At 38.8% G+C, this 15,674-nt stretch overlaps 2 protein-coding genes across 2 annotated transcripts; both read left to right on the top strand.

The window, feature by feature from the left end:
- The first annotated feature begins 1,189 nt into the window (after window positions 1-1,189).
- On the top strand, window positions 1,190-3,770 carry LOC122146615. The gene is made up of 5 exons (XM_042766632.1): window positions 1,190-1,216; window positions 2,577-2,598; window positions 2,698-3,036; window positions 3,170-3,403; window positions 3,760-3,770. The coding sequence occupies exons 1-5, from the start codon at window positions 1,190-1,192 to the stop codon at window positions 3,768-3,770; spliced, it is 633 nt and encodes a 210-aa protein (XP_042622566.1).
- Window positions 3,771-7,170: 3,400 nt separating this feature from the next.
- Window positions 7,171-10,253, top strand: LOC122146610 (B-cell receptor CD22-like). Its single transcript, XM_042766517.1, has 4 exons — window positions 7,171-7,183; window positions 9,568-9,831; window positions 9,905-9,989; window positions 10,169-10,253. Exons 1-4 carry the CDS (start codon window positions 7,171-7,173, stop codon window positions 10,251-10,253), a joined length of 447 nt encoding a protein of 148 aa, XP_042622451.1.
- Window positions 10,254-15,674: the final 5,421 nt, after the last annotated feature.

The following is a 15,674-nucleotide window of genomic DNA, read 5'->3' as shown; positions in this document are numbered from 1 at the left end:
AGGGACACAAGGAGGGTGGGTTTTTGTTAATACAAATTATCCAGTTGTTACAAATATACAGTCAAAAGAGAAGACAGCACACTCTGTAATAATTTACTTTATTGTAGTTGTTTTGATAAGAGTGGTCTCTCCCACTCTCTGAACCTGCTTCTGTCTCATCTTCAATGGAAGGGTTAGGGTTAGAGGAAGGGTTGAAGAGTGGGTTAAGTTGACCCGCCCCCTGCATCTTGGCAACTGGACACTTTTACTGTCATGTATTTTGGAACCATGCATCATTTCTGCCAGACTGTGAAAAGGAGAAACACACTGTGTAGCTGAGGGGCTAAGGACTGTAAGGTGCTAGCTGTTGCTAATGAGGTGAAGCTGGTCCGGGTGTGTAGGTAAGAACACCAAAGTCGGAGAAGGAATCCAGTTTAACAGATTTATTTATACAAGCATATGAAGAGGGGGAGCCAGATCCTAATGAGCTGTATTAAACAGTGCTCTCTGTGCACAGATCGAAGATGAGCATGTATATGGGTACTAAGTGGTATCGTCTTTGCTGTATGTCCTGAGGAGTGTCAGCATATGATGTGTGTGGCCTGTAACAAACAAATAAAAGATATGCTCTAACAAACAATGCTTCTTTCTTATCACAATCACACTCCATAACAACATAAATGGCATTAAAACTATTGGCTTCCCCAAACATCAACACAATGTTGCCGTTGAATACAGCAGAACATGAAACATAATCCACAGCTTACATGTATAATAAATTATACATAATTACACATAATTACACTGTACTGGATGAAACTCAAATACTTCTATACTTCACATTAGCATCCACTTCGTGTCATAACTCTCTCCACATCTCTATCTCAGCAAACAGCAATCAACACTCGGCTTGAGTAACAGTGGAATCTATAGTACTCACTTTCTCTCTCTGGACGCACACAACTTTAAACACTCATAGGAACATAACGAAGATCAGAACTGAATTTAGTCAGGGAATTTCACGGCTCGTTCTCTCTGAAGATGATGGCTGATGCAAGACTGGATCGCGGTGCGCGCGCACTCTGAAGCACCCCACCGTATGAGCTGCGTTCCGTCAAAATAAGAGTCCCCGCAACCGGGACGAGAGCGCTCTTATCCATCCACGTCATAAATCAGTGTCATTAGTGAGACTTTCACACACATTGGGGGAATGGAAGGCATCATGGCCATAGCCAGGGTTTGAAAATTAGTGTGGTCTGGGTGGGAATTGTGCTATAATAACCCCACTTATTATATACACAAAACACTTTAAAAGTCTAGATATCTATCTAGATATCTAGATGTTTGTGAAAGATGTTTTCTCTGTTTTGGAGGAATGAGCATTGTTAAATGATATCACATTGCACCATACTTTAGGTTAGGGCTATATCATTTTATCAGTTTTATTGTATTATTATATAATTTTATTCAGCAGTACATAGGCCTATTAGTGTTATAGTTTTCATTAATAACCATTGCTATATAGATGATAACTTTGTCTAGTGCCCCTATGAATGTTGGCACGACTTTGTGAAAATGTAACTACAATATGAAATAGCATACATACTTGTTTTACAGATCTCTGCACTAGTGTTATATGCTACTGTTTTGATGGCATTGATAATGTTTCTGACAGATAATATCATGATGCAAACAATTAAATATTGAAATTTAAACTTCATTTGGTTGGTTTTATGTTGTTAAAGTTAACTTTAAGAAAAGAAAATATGACTGTCTGTAAAAGGAAATTATTAAATTAGTTTTTAAATTATTATTTATTTCACATGAGTTTAAATCAGATTTGGTCAGATGGTCATTTTACACCCAGATGATGCATCTACCCACTGACTAGACTCGGGTCAACTTACCCCTAACCCGGGGCAAACTGAGCCTTGGGAACACTTTTTTTATAAGAAGCCATATTTTTAGAACCATAGATACATTCATAGATACATTCTGATCATTAAAAAAATCATTTAAAACTTGATTTGGATGGGACAGATACTTTCATTACTTCTGTGTCATTTTCCCTTATCTTGAGGACGACAATAGTTAAAAGTGGCTAATCTTACCCCACTCTCCCCTATAAGTATTATACTTTTAATTTAATATTGTACAGCATAAATCTATATTATATACTAATAAACAACTAATTTAGAATATTTATACTATTTTTATTTTTTATTATTATTATTAATTATTTTTACTATTTATAGGCCTACTATTAATTTGGTTTTAATAAAATAGGACGTGTTATAGATTACTAGTATCAAGCCAAGTTATTATAATGGGAAATATACTTAATTACGAGAATTAAAGTGTGACAAACTGCTAAATATTCTATATGATGATATACCTGCATGATGGCTTGCTGGAGCTTTGTGTTCATGTTTGCAATGTTGAGCTGCCTTTAGCAGCTTCACCTCTCTCTCTCTCTCTACTACTACTTCTTTTTTTTTTTGTCTACAATGTGTGCCAACAGTGTGGTTGATACGTCGCTGTTCAGTTTTCAGAGTTCTGTGTCAGTGTGATTATTTCTGCAACACCCCTTCTTGCAGGACTTTTTACACTTCTCACACCGTATGTTATCTCTCCAGCAACAACTGATAGATATGGTTTAGTTGCATTAACAATTAATTCAAGCTTGGCCAGTCATCTTCTACATGTTCTATGTTGCAGGAGTTTTTGGAGAAGACTGGAATGTGACTTATGAAACTGAATCAATATGTGCTCTTCAAGGATCCACAGTAAACATGTCATGCTCATACAGACACCCTGAGCAGTATAACTTAAATACATTTTGGATAAAGAAGCCAGATGTAGAGATCAAAAGTTTAAAAGAATATCCTGAGTATAAAGACAGGGTTGAATACATTGAAGACAGAAAAAAGCAAATTGCCATTCTCAGACTGCACAACGTCACTCAAAATGATGAGAGAGAGTATTGTTTCAGATTAGTAACTAAAATTGAAAGAAAAAAATGGATTGGTAAAGAAGGAATTCATCTTAATGTTTCTGGTAATCCACTTCTACCCTTTATTTCTATTATTTATTTAACAAAAGTTAGTAGTTTTAGAACATGCTTAGAAAGATCTTACCTTTACATTTGCCAAAACTGTACAAAATATCAGACAGTAGATGTTTTCTCCAGCTCTTCAGGTAAAGGCACCACAGCTGGTGCTGGAGAAACAAACAGTCAATCTGACCTGTGAAACCACATGCAGTCTGACAGAAGGATTCATCTGGTACAAAAATGGACAGACTTTAACCATCCAGAGCGAAACTCTCCAGCTTCAGTCAGAGCGCAGTGATTCTGGCCGTTACAGCTGCGCTGCCAGAGGACATGAACATCTGCCCTCTCCTGCTGTCAGCATCACTGTCATGTGTGAGTAGGTTGTAACCCTTCACTCAATTTGGTACAGACACAATGTCTGAGTATGGACCAGTTCGATCAGAAGACTAGAATTCGCCTGCAGAGAATAAGGATGTCACAACAATAATGAGTCACTCACAAAAGGTATGATATTTAACTGATTGTATTATGTTTGTGTTGAACAAAAAAAAAAAAAAACTCAATAACTGAAATGTATAAAACAAAAATAAATAAAATACAGGAGAGAAAGAGAAAAAATACAATTTGTACTTCAAACAAAACTGACTCAAAAGGTAAGTATAATCACATGTCTTTTAAACACTGTTTATACAAATTAATGCATTAACCTTTTGTTTGTTCCCTTCTAGGTTTCGCTTGAATTTGATTGTTTCTTTGAAAAAAAAAAAAAAAACATTTGTCACCACCAGTAACGCTGAATTCACCTTATGGCTGAAAATCTTAAGTTAGAATATAATCAATTTAAAGTTAAATTCCTCATTTGATACCTTGCTTCTAATTTTCAAAATAAAATATAGAAAATAAATAAATAAAAGCAATCACATTCGATCAAGCAACACAGTTAATACAAAAAAAAGAGACAAGCAAAACAAAGCAAATACCCCAAAAATTCACATTTAAATTCCCTTCACAGGGATTTAACCTCTGTTTTCAAAACAAGTTCGATCTCACAGTCTCTTAAGTTATATTCACAACCTTGTGAATATGGCTAAAAACGTTTAAGAGATTACTCAGTCTCTCCTCTTGACTGAAATCCTTGTGAATGAACAGTGAAAAGACTAAGTGCTGTTAGTTCAATTTCCTACCACCCAAATCGGCAACGATACTCAGTTCCACGCAATCACGACTCGCTGTTAGGTCCGTTTGACTCACCAGTCCTGACTCCCTCCGCAAACACGAGAGTTAGAACGAAAACCAGGAATCCAGGAACTCCAATACAGAAAGCAACGATTCACAGCCAGCACTCAGGATGATGAAATAATCAGGGAAGATAACAAAAAAAAAAAAAAAAAAAGAAAGAAAGAAAAACAGGGAAAAGAAAAAAACCTGACTTTGAATACAAGGTCACAAAAAATAATACTTGTTGGTTGTCTCCATAACATACACATCATTTAACATCGTTTGTAATGGTATCAAAAACGGCAATCACGTTTTACATACAACATGCTAGCATTCGTTCACCACATGTGGTTGTACTGGAAAATACATTAATAAAATAACTCAAACAGATTTCTCATTTACATTTCACTTATATGAGCACATATGAGCATTTCATGAACATTTCACCCAGATGAAATAAAACTGTAACTGACCAAGACCAGATGAACTTGAACATGTAATCTGTTTTAGGTCTGAGGAACTCTGTTACCACTCAATCTTTTGCTCATCCTTCTTGCAAAAATTAATTCTAATTAATTTATCTTTTTCGTATGTGACCGCGCTATGCGGTAACAAGGCTGCTTCTCCGCAACTGCGTCACACAACGATTTAACAGTCTCTTTCACATAGGTTTTCACTTCTCTTTCGCTACATCGTCTTTGGACACATATAGCTTCAATAGTAATCAGTTTTCGAAAATAAAAATCTGAAAATAAAGAAATACTCAGATTTCTTTGGACAGAACTGAATCACGTCTGCTCTTCCGACCAAAAAATAACCACGTGCGAAATCTGGAAAGCAAAAAAAATTCGCTACACAACATTCCCAACTCTCATTGGTCGGTCCTCCCAAACAAAAATTATTTTAATTGGCTTTTCTAAAACACACAAAAATAACTAATAAAATGAAAAGAACAATATTCAGCTCATTCATCTGTTAATGCTTTTTATTTTATTTTTGTAACCTGGGTTACAAGGTCTTCTTTCACTCATATATATATATATATATATATATATATATATATATATATATATATATAATATAAATAAATAAATAAATAAATAAATAAATAAATAAATAATAATACTTATTAGACTCAGATTCTTTTAATTAATTCAGTTTCTTTAAGAAACCTAATTATATAACAATATATCTGACCTGCTGTTTTCCCCAAGAGACCTGACAATGAAACGTCATGATGATTTGCCTTCCGTAGTGACTGAAAGAGGTGCTCCCTATTAATATTATATTTCCTACACTGAAGAAGAACATGTTCCACTGTTTCTGGTTGATTACAATAAGTACATTTCCCAGTTGGGTGCTTACCTATTTTATACAATGAAAGGTTTAGACCTGTATGACCTATTCTCAGACGAGTTATTAAACTTTCTTCCCTCAGTTTCCAGCCCACCATCCTCCCAGCACCAACCTGTCTCTGTACATTATATAAATGCCTTCCAGTTTCACTGTTATCCCAATACCCTTGCCAAACGGACTGTGCATACTTCCTGATAATTGACTTAACTTCTTCTTTATTTAATGGGGTTTCTAAGTCTACATGTTTAGTTTTGAGTGATCCTTTGGCCAGCATATCCACCTGCTCATTCCCCTCCACACCGACATGAGCAGGAACCCAAAGAAAGCATGTGGATAGCCCCTTTAACTCCATCCTGTATAACATAAGGAATATATCATTGATGATATTGGATCTGAATAATGATTTGCCAGATTTAATACTCATAAGTGCAGACAAACTATCAGATGCAATAACAGTATTATTTGTTTCCCTCTCTTCTATCCACTGCAGAGCCAATAATATTGCAATCAATTCTGTGGTATATACTGCCACATTATCCGATATTCTTTTCTTAATATATAACTCACTTGCTGGGATGTAAACTGCTACACCTGCACGCCCTGTATCAGGATCTTTGGAACCATCTGTGAATATAAACATGGAATCTGCAAAATGCAAATCAAAATAATTCTGTACTATTCTGCTTTCAGGAAGTTTCTTTGACATATCCTTCAATTCCTGCTGTATGTCTAGGTCTACATATGGTGTTGGGAATAACCAGGGAGGAACTGAAGACTGTATCACTGTAGAGCTGTAATCTAATTGTCTTAATCCTATGACTTCTGCCTTTGCATCACCAATCCACCCAAAACTTATTAAATTTGTCTTATTGTGTTCCCAGCAATCTTTTAAAATACTTTTGGCAGGATGCGACTCACATTGCCCCTGGATACTAACCCAATATGCCATCATTAATTTTACTCGCCTGATTCCTAACGGCATTTCTCCCTTTCAACCTGCATTGCTGATACAGGAGAAGTTTTTAAAAGATCCACTACAAATTCTCAAAGCCTGAGCTTGTATTACATCCAATTTCTTAAGGTTTGATTCTGCAGCTGACATGTACGCTATACATCCATAGTCAAAAACCGACCTCATTAATGCCCAGTATATATTTTGTAGGGCTCTTCTACTTGCTCCCCACTCTTGTCCTGACAGACAGCGAAGTATATTTATGACCTTTTTACATTTGTTTTTGACTTTGTCTAAATGAGTTTTCCATGTGAGCTTCTCATCAAACCAAACCCCAAGAAATCTAACTGTCTTAACTAGCTCAAGTGGTTGTTCATACAACATCATGGAAATCGGCGTGACTTTATGCCTCCTTGAGAAGCAAATCACCTTTGTTTTTTCTACAGACAATTTAAATCCCCATTTATTTGCCCATTTTTCCACATCAACTATTGCAGCTTGCATTTTCTTACTGACGTGCAAAACATTACGGCCTCTTACCCACAGAGCCCCATCATCTGCGTACAAGGATTTCCCTACGCCTTGTTCAAGCTGAGAGATGTCATTTATCATTATGTTGAATACCAGTGGGCTACACACACTACCTTGCGGAGGTGCCATTCTCCACCTTATATACACTGGAGTATTCTGAAGCCAACTCTTACTTGAATTTCCCTGTCAAACAAAAAGTTCATAACCCAGTTATATGTTCTACCTCCAATACCCAATGACTTCAACTTAATAAGTAATCCTTCCTTCCAGAGCATATCATATGCTTTTTCAACATCAAAGAACACAGCTATCAATATTTCTTTGTTAGTCTGTGCTTTCCTGATGTCTGATTCTAAGCACAATACGGAGTCCATTGTATTCCGACCCCTACGAAACCCACTTTGATATGGATACAGAAGAGCTTTACTCTCTAAATAATACGTTAAACGATCTGTGACCATTCTTTCCATAATTTTGCATAAGTGTGACGTTAATGCAATAGGTCTATAACTAGAAGGGTCTGACTGATCTTTTCCAGGTTTTAGAATGGGCACTATTATTGCTTGTTTCCAATCTAACGGAAGTTGGCCAATATCCCAAACTTTATTAAACAAACCCAACACCTTGTCCAGTGCACTATCTGGCATATGTCCCAGCATTCCATAGCAAACACCATCTTCCCCTGGAGTGGCCTGACGAGCACCCATAATTGCTCTTCTTAACTCAAACATATTAAACGGTAGATCCAACGACTCTCCTGTCATCTCCCTTTTCTCTGTTATATTGGGATTCTCCATTATGATTCTCCATTATGATTCTACACTGCCTAGCCTCATCTGTGAGATTACATGAACTATGAACCCTTTCAAATGTTTGTGCAAGAAGTTCTGCCTTTTCTAAATTATTGACCGCCAATTTGTTACCAGTATCCAACACTGGTATTTCATAATTTCTTCTAATCCCCCCCATTCTTTAATCATGCCCCCACACATCAGACAGCTGTACTTCCCTTCCAATAGAGTTACAGTATTTCCTCCAAAAGGTTCTTTTTTGTATTCTTATTGTCCTCCTCACTAATGCCTGGGCCCTTTTATACTGGATCAATGCATCCTGAAAATGAAGTTTCTTGAGCTCTCTAAATGCTTTATTCCTGGCCTTTATGGCTTTACTACAGTTATCATTCCACCAGGGTACACTCTTAGTCCGTTTAGTTCCATTACTCTTAGGAATAGTTTCCTCAGCAGACTGAATAATCTCCTTAACTATTTTACTATTAATTATATTTACATCTATCTGATTCTCCTCCTTAAGTTTACAAAATCTATTAGCACTAATCTTTTGGAAAACTTCCCAGTTAGCATCTCCCAATTTCCATCTAGGAATTTTCTTTCCCTTTTCATAATAACCTTCCATGCCAATTTTTCGTTACAAACAGGATAATGATCACTATCCTATTGTGGTGTATTTGATCACCTTCCATGTGCTTAAGCCTGCTATTTCACTAGACACCAGTGTTACATCAAGTGCTGCCTCTGTGTTTTGCATACTATTATATCGTGTTCCTTCCCCATTATTAATACATACCAAACAGTGACTATCTATAAATTCCTCAACCACTAAACCATTTAAATCTGTCCTACTGCTACCCCAAAGTGAACTATGTGAATTGAAATCCCCACACAATATCACATTATCATCTAATACCCCTACAACCTCCTCTAGTGATTCTAGACTTATTTCCCCACACGGATTATAATAATTGATTATGTCAATATTACCTCTATTAGTCCATACCTTAACTGTAATTGATTCATGCTCTGTGCTTATACGTATTACCTTATAACTCATTCCATTTTGTATGAATGTCACCACACCTCCCCCTCTGCCAGATTCTCTATCTCTCCTAACAGCAATATATCCCTTTATACTAAAATCCAACTGTGCTTTTAACCATGTCTCCTGTATACAAATAACATCAGGTTTCTCTTCCAACTTATCAATATACTTTTTAAACTCTAGGCCATTTGAAATTAAGCTTCTTGCATTCCACTGAAGTAGAATTAACACCATTAGGATGATCCAACACATGTCTGAGATGGCTGATTATCTTCATTAAGAATATCTTTAACTGTTTCCCAGAGCAGCCCTCTCACATCAAGGTACTTCTTAGCTGATTTGACGATAATCTTTATCCTCTCATTCCGGCTTTTTGTCTGTGCTGAACAGTTGACTACATCTGAGTTAGAGGAGTGGCCTCTAATGTGTCTTTAAACTGAAATCCTAGCCAATCAGAGAGCCGTTTGGCTGTTTAGCGTGGTCTAGTCTGCCCCCTGCTGGAGGATGTTGTAATTACTCTTGCTTCAAGTTCAAATCAGGGGAGGTGAATCAGTGCTATATGGACAAATATATATATTTTTTTCCAACAAACAAATGAAGATGACATTTGACTAAAATTAAAACCATATTGATTTACCTCTAGATCCTCCAAAGAGCATTTTAGTGTCCATCAGTCCATCTGGTGTAATAGTGGAGGGAGATTCAGTGACTCTGAGCTGCAGCAGTGATTCAAACCCTCCTGCTCTGAACTTCAGCTGGTTTAAGGAGAATCAAAGCTCAGCTGTTGGATCTGGACAGAGTTTCAGTATCTCCAGCTTTTACTCCAGTCACAGTGGACGCTACTATTGTGAGGCTCAGAATAAACATGGATCTCAGAGATCAGAGTCTGTTTCAGTCACTGTTAAAGGTATTTCTGTAAACACTCTTTCAGTTTTATCCGTCTCTAGTGTGAAATAATCTTCATGAACATCTTGTTTCAGGGACTCAGAGAGCTGCTCTACAAACAGTTACTGGGACTGTGGCAGGATTGATCATCATCATCATGGTCATCATTGTGTTCATAAGGTGAGTGAAGTTTGTCTGGACACAATGTTTTTCAGTAAATTTTAAACATAAATTTTAAACATCTACAAACTTTATCTTATTTTCTAGAAAAAAAAATACTTTTTCTTGCCTTTTAGTATTTCTTATTATTTATTTGATGTGTTTTAACACATTTTAATAGTTTTCTCCTGTTTCAGTAGGAAGAGGCAGAGAGAATGTGGAACTGAAGATGTGAATCAAAAGCAGGCAAAACAACACCCCTCCATCTTCAGCTGCAATATTTGATGATATTGTTGCACTGAGCTATAAATAAAAGACAATCTTTCTCTGTAGACGGCTGACTCCAGTGATGATACATACACAGCTCTGGATCCAGTGTCCAGAACAATCTGCTGACATTTACAGCACGATCAGAGTCAGTAAATATCTCAAACACTTTTTACTCTCACATTCAGCAGATCCATATAAACACAGACTGTTCTGTTCATCTGTCTCTCACAGTCTGGTGACTCCAGAGCTCCTGATGACACCTACACGGCTCTCGATCTTCAGTCCAGATCGTCTGATTATGAGACTCTAGCAGTAACTTCAGCAGATCCACATTAAACTCTCCTCACAGTATTACTGCTCAGATGGAAATACTGATGCTCCTCAGAAACTCATAAATACCATATTTTGATACTTAGTTTATTATCAGTAAAAGAGATGAGCATCAATTGGCATAAAACACCATATCCATTCTGGTACACACAATAAACAATGTAACGTTAGCTTGCAGCTGTATTTGTGACAAAATAACTTGTATAAAATAAAGAAAATGTAGAATAAATCATATTACCTTAAATCAAAATGAACGAGATACTCTGTACTTAAAGTGCATCTCAAGCTCATAACATTTCAGTTATCACAATATAACACACGTTTTCAATGTAATGAAGTCATAACAAGCTGGCACTAAATTTACCATGGAAGGATTCAGCACGTGACCTATTAAAGGGGTCATATGATGCATTTTATTTTTTTGATGCAATTTAAATATTTCCTTTCTTTAAAGTTGCAAAGACTAAAATCTCAATTCCAAAGAGATATTCTTTATAAAACTTAAGAGTCAACCACGCCTTCCTAAAACGACTCGCCGCCACATGTCTACATCACGATGTGGGAAGATTTGCATAACGCTGCCCAAATGTTCATGCAAAGATGTGTTCCATTCAAAGTGCATTGAAGTGTGCGAGACGTGAATTTAAATTGTATTTATTTACAGAGGTATATGATGTCACACTTGTCCGTGTGTGAAGATGTTGAGCGGTGCAAATCTGTCAGTGAATGTTCCAAAGTGATGTAAACCTCAACAGATTTCCCCTGCTCAGGGAGTAGGGAGCAATGAACACTGTGTAGGGACCAAGTCATTCGGGACACAGTTCATGCACGGAGCTCACTTCTAATGAGCTGATTATCTGAATCAGGTGTGTTAACAAAGAGAGAAATGTGTAACACTCTATAGACCCCTCTATCTAGAGTGCCCTGGGTTCGTTATTTATAGAACTATTATGATTTATTTCGGGAAATCTAAATAAGTTATTACTCACCATATATCTATAAATTTTGAAGTCTGGATAAAGAAATTAACTGACAAATACACTGTCTTGTGTCTTGTAAAACTGAAAAGTTTGCTCAAATGAGCCCACACAATCTTAGGACAAAATATATGAAAGTAAATATATATATATATATATATATATTATATATATTACCCTGACCAGATCTTGTATATTCACCACTTCTTATATATCTGGTTACATATAACTTATGTAAATACTCAAAACTTCACTGGGCCCAGACTCTCTATCAAAATGCCAGAATTAGTCCCCTAAATAACACAGAGGAAAACACACACAAATAAAACGGTGTAGGCCTGAACGACGCTTGAGTGCGTTGGGGCGGAAAAAAATACTATATCGCCGCTTCACTCTTGATAGAGCAATGAATAATGGACAACACTACTCACGAACATCACAGTCAGTAAAGGAGGGAGCTACGTAGAAACGAGTGAGAAGAAGAAATGATGTTTTATTAACAAGGTTCGGGAGGAGCGCGTCAGATAATTAGCCTAATCAACACCGGTGGACCACAATCAAGTAATCAATACAACAGTATAAATACCGCTGATTTACCTCTACCCATTGACGGGTTATCAGCATTCGGCTCGCACCTTTTGCCAACATATGGCAGACTCAGTCTCTCCCATTTAGAAGTGGAGGTCTATAAGGGGGATTTTTCAGTTCTCTGGCCAATCTACCGGGCCCAGGATCGCTCCTTCTCCGCCAGACACCGCCGCTGAGCTCCGTACTTCATTGCGGCCGCTGCTCTGCTCAACCAGCCACACGCTCCCCACGACGCCGAGGCTTAACCTCGCCTCTACCGGCGTCACTTCCAATTTTCCCCGGCATCCTTTCATCTTTCACCTGTGCTTACAGTTCCTCCAACCGGGAAGTTGACCGCATCTAATACTGAGGCAAACGGTGATTAATTCCCATGCTCCGTCCTCGCGAAGGTAAACAAAGCGGATCAGTACGATATAAGTTATTAGTCTCCCAGTAATCCACTAAACCTCCACAAATCCACAACAACAGGGCGGCCAATATATCGAGCAAAACTTGCAAGGCCCTGAACTCGCCTCGCTTGACACCTCAACCTTTTCCCGTGGCGCATCCGGCCGCAGCGTCACCATGCAGCCGGGCCTCAACTCTCGCGCTAGCGGCACAGGCCGTGAGGCAATACAGTTTTAGTCGCTAATAGGTGTCGTCGATTGCTGGAAGTTGTTAAACGACGTCGGGACACAACGATCTTTATTTGTTTTCATTTTATTTTTTTTAGCCACGTCGCAAATGGCGTAGAATACAAATAAACTTCTAAGATTTTCTTAATTTCAAATGATTCTTTTCTCGTGAATTTTAAATTACACTTCACTCAGATAAACGGATGGGAAAGATTGATTTGCGAGAAAATGATTCAACTATGTACCTAAATGACTATCGATTACAGGAACATAAGGTTTACCACAAAGAAACAATCAACAAGTGCAAACTGATTCACATGTGACGTGAGTATTACTAGGCACCTCTCTCCAAGTGTAGCCAACGTGCGCATCGGCTAGTTTTTCAATACTTCTTCTTCGCGTGATTAAGAGGAAATTCACGTCTTCTTAAACCTAATAACCTTAAAGTTGCCACAAAAAAAAAAAAAAAAAATGCTGCAGTTCTCGCTCCTTCAGGAGCTTTTCCCACTGCCGCTGCAGTGTCTGCTCCCGCAGGAGCTTCTTGGTATTTCTCTACTACCGCAGGAGTAGCCACTCTCGCAGGAGCCTTTTTTCTGCCTTTCCCACTGCCACAGCAGTGTCTGCTCCCACAGGAGCTTTTTCTGTCTTTCCCCACTGCCGCTGCAGTATCTGCTGCTCCACAGGAGCTTTTTCTGTCTTTCTCTACTGCCGCTGCAGTGTCTGCTCCCGCAGGAGCTTCTTGGTATTTCTCTACTACCGCAGCAGTAGCCGCTCCCGCAGGAGCCTTTTCTGCCTTTCCCACTGCCGCAGCAGTGTCTGCTCCCGTAGGAGCTTTTTCTGTCTCTCCCCACTGCCGCTGCAGTATCTGCTCCCGCAGGAGCTTTTTCTGTCTTTCTCTACTGCCGCTGCAGTGTCTGCTCCCGCAGGAGCTTCTCGGTATTTCTCTACTACCGCAGCAGTAGCCACTCCCGCAGGAGCCTTTTCTGCCTTTCCCACTGCCGCAGCAGTGTCTGCTCCCGCAGGAGCTTTTTCCGTCTTTCCCCACTGCCGCTGCAGTATCTCCTCCCGCAGGAGCTTTTTCTGTCTTTCTCTACTGCCGCTGCAGTGTCTGCTCCCGCAGGAGCTTCTTGGTATTTCTCTACTACCGCAGCAGTAGCCGCTCCCGCAGGAGCCTTTTCTGCCTTTCCCATCTGCCGCAGCAGTGTCAGCTCTCGCAGGAGCCTCTATCTATATTTCATAGAAACTAAGAAAGAGGAAAGAAAGAAAGAAGGGAGAGGAGAAAAAAAAAAACCCTTTTGCTTAGGAAACCAGGTTGATAGGTTAGTTTAAGAAACTGCTAAATCTAAACAACAAATGGCTAAAGTGGGAATACTGCAGGCTACCCGGGCTTTTCAGCATTTCCCGTTAAAGCCCATGTTGCAGGTTAACCACCACTGTCGATTAATGGGTTCATAAATCACTCAAGATATGTATATCATTTTTAAAATGTCTCAAAAATGGCCTTAAAAACCAGTTTTTTATGTTTTTGGTATTAACGGGTTTTTTTACGCAATTCGTTGATGACGTCATATTGGGGAGAAGTGGAGGAAAGGTAGCCTCAGCCTAGTATGATGCGCGTTCCAGGCAACCCGTAACCCTTGTTTTTCCAACCTTAAACCCGTGAAAGTGCACTGGAACGGCAGTCAAACCCGTGACTTCCCACCCGTGAACTCGTACTAGATCGATGTACTCCGAGTTCCGTCGTCACACAGGACGCGAAACCTCAATGACAGCCCCTACGGATAATACTGCCTACGGACGCAGTGTTTATGCAAGTGGTACACGTTGAAAAAACGATTTTAGGACAATGTAACGTTGCGATAAAAACTGGGATGAGGAAGAGGTGGCAAGAGCCAACATGTATGATGGCCCGCAGCCCCTATAATTTTGAACCAGCCAGACGTGAGAGAGCAAATGAGGAATTGCCAAGAACTGATGGTCGTCAAAGCCAATTAAATGCATGGTCCGAGGAGAATGAGTGGAGAGTTAGTGAAGTGTCCTGGTGAGTTGCTATCATTTAGCAACGCAGCAATGAACACTGGAGCTGGTCTACAAACAGCAGTGCACAATAACGACACACATATATATATACTGTATTTACTGTCATTGGATAGCACCGAGTGAAAAATAAACGTTTTCTTTATATCTAGTGGCAGTGATCATGACGTTAGTTCAGATAAGTACCAGTAACCTTTGTCATAGTGTCGTACTGGTAAACTTTGTCTTTGTCATGCTAGCTATATGGACGTTTCTAAGCGTTTATCTCTCGTTTATCTCTTCCTCCGGTGAAAATGTTGTTGCAAACGTAGCAGCGTGTGTCTGTCGCTATGTTTGGCTGGTGCTTGTGTGGAAACTGCGTTGGAAAGCTGGTGCTGTAGGGAAGTGAGTGCGTTTGGTCGCTGTTGGTCGATATCTATCTATCTGTCTGTCTATCTATCTATATCTATGTATTTATCTATTTATCTATAATCTGCGCTATCTAAATACTCTCGTCTACTACTCGTCTCTGTAGTCACTCTCAATGCTCTCAAGGCGGGCTTTGGTAAATTCTCTCCCCAATGTGACGTAATGCAATGCATTGTGGGGGAAAGGAGAATCGTTGCAAACCGCTGTAAGATAGTACCCCTACTTTTTCGTATTTTATTCCATTTTGTGATACCCAACAACATAAAATACAATGGATAACAGTTTAAATGTAAATTACCAACAAGCAAATTGCACAAATTCGTTGAAAAATTAACCATGCAACACGGCCTTTAAAACGTCACAAACCACCCTTTCCCGTGGCCTGCAGCTGAAGCAAGCGTGGCCCCCGCTCCTCTCCCTCTCAGCTCTCTACTTTATTTAAAATCACAATTTTCTCTTTTAATAGCAACGTCACTGCCCGT

The sequence above is a fragment of the Cyprinus carpio genome, chromosome A1, assembly GCF_018340385.1.
Source record: "Cyprinus carpio isolate SPL01 chromosome A1, ASM1834038v1, whole genome shotgun sequence".
Taxonomy (NCBI): domain Eukaryota; kingdom Metazoa; phylum Chordata; class Actinopteri; order Cypriniformes; family Cyprinidae; genus Cyprinus; species Cyprinus carpio.
Note: the sequence above shows the minus strand (reverse complement) of the source record. Positions and strands in the feature narration are given on the sequence as shown.

Bases quoted from the DNA above. Each gene is read 5' to 3' on its own strand.
- LOC122146615 (XM_042766632.1), top strand. From the start codon at position 1,190: ATGGAAGGCATCATGGCCATAGCCAGG. The intron at 2,599-2,697 runs GTATGTTATCTC...TCTATGTTGCAG, and splicing joins CTTTTTACACTTCTCACACC to GAGTTTTTGGAGAAGACTGG. The intron at 3,037-3,169 runs GTAATCCACTTC...TGTTTTCTCCAG, and splicing joins AATTCATCTTAATGTTTCTG to CTCTTCAGGTAAAGGCACCA.
- LOC122146610 (XM_042766517.1), top strand. The intron at 9,832-9,904 runs GTATTTCTGTAA...ATCTTGTTTCAG, and splicing joins TGTTTCAGTCACTGTTAAAG to GGACTCAGAGAGCTGCTCTA. The intron at 9,990-10,168 runs GTGAGTGAAGTT...CTGTTTCAGTAG, and splicing joins GTCATCATTGTGTTCATAAG to GAAGAGGCAGAGAGAATGTG.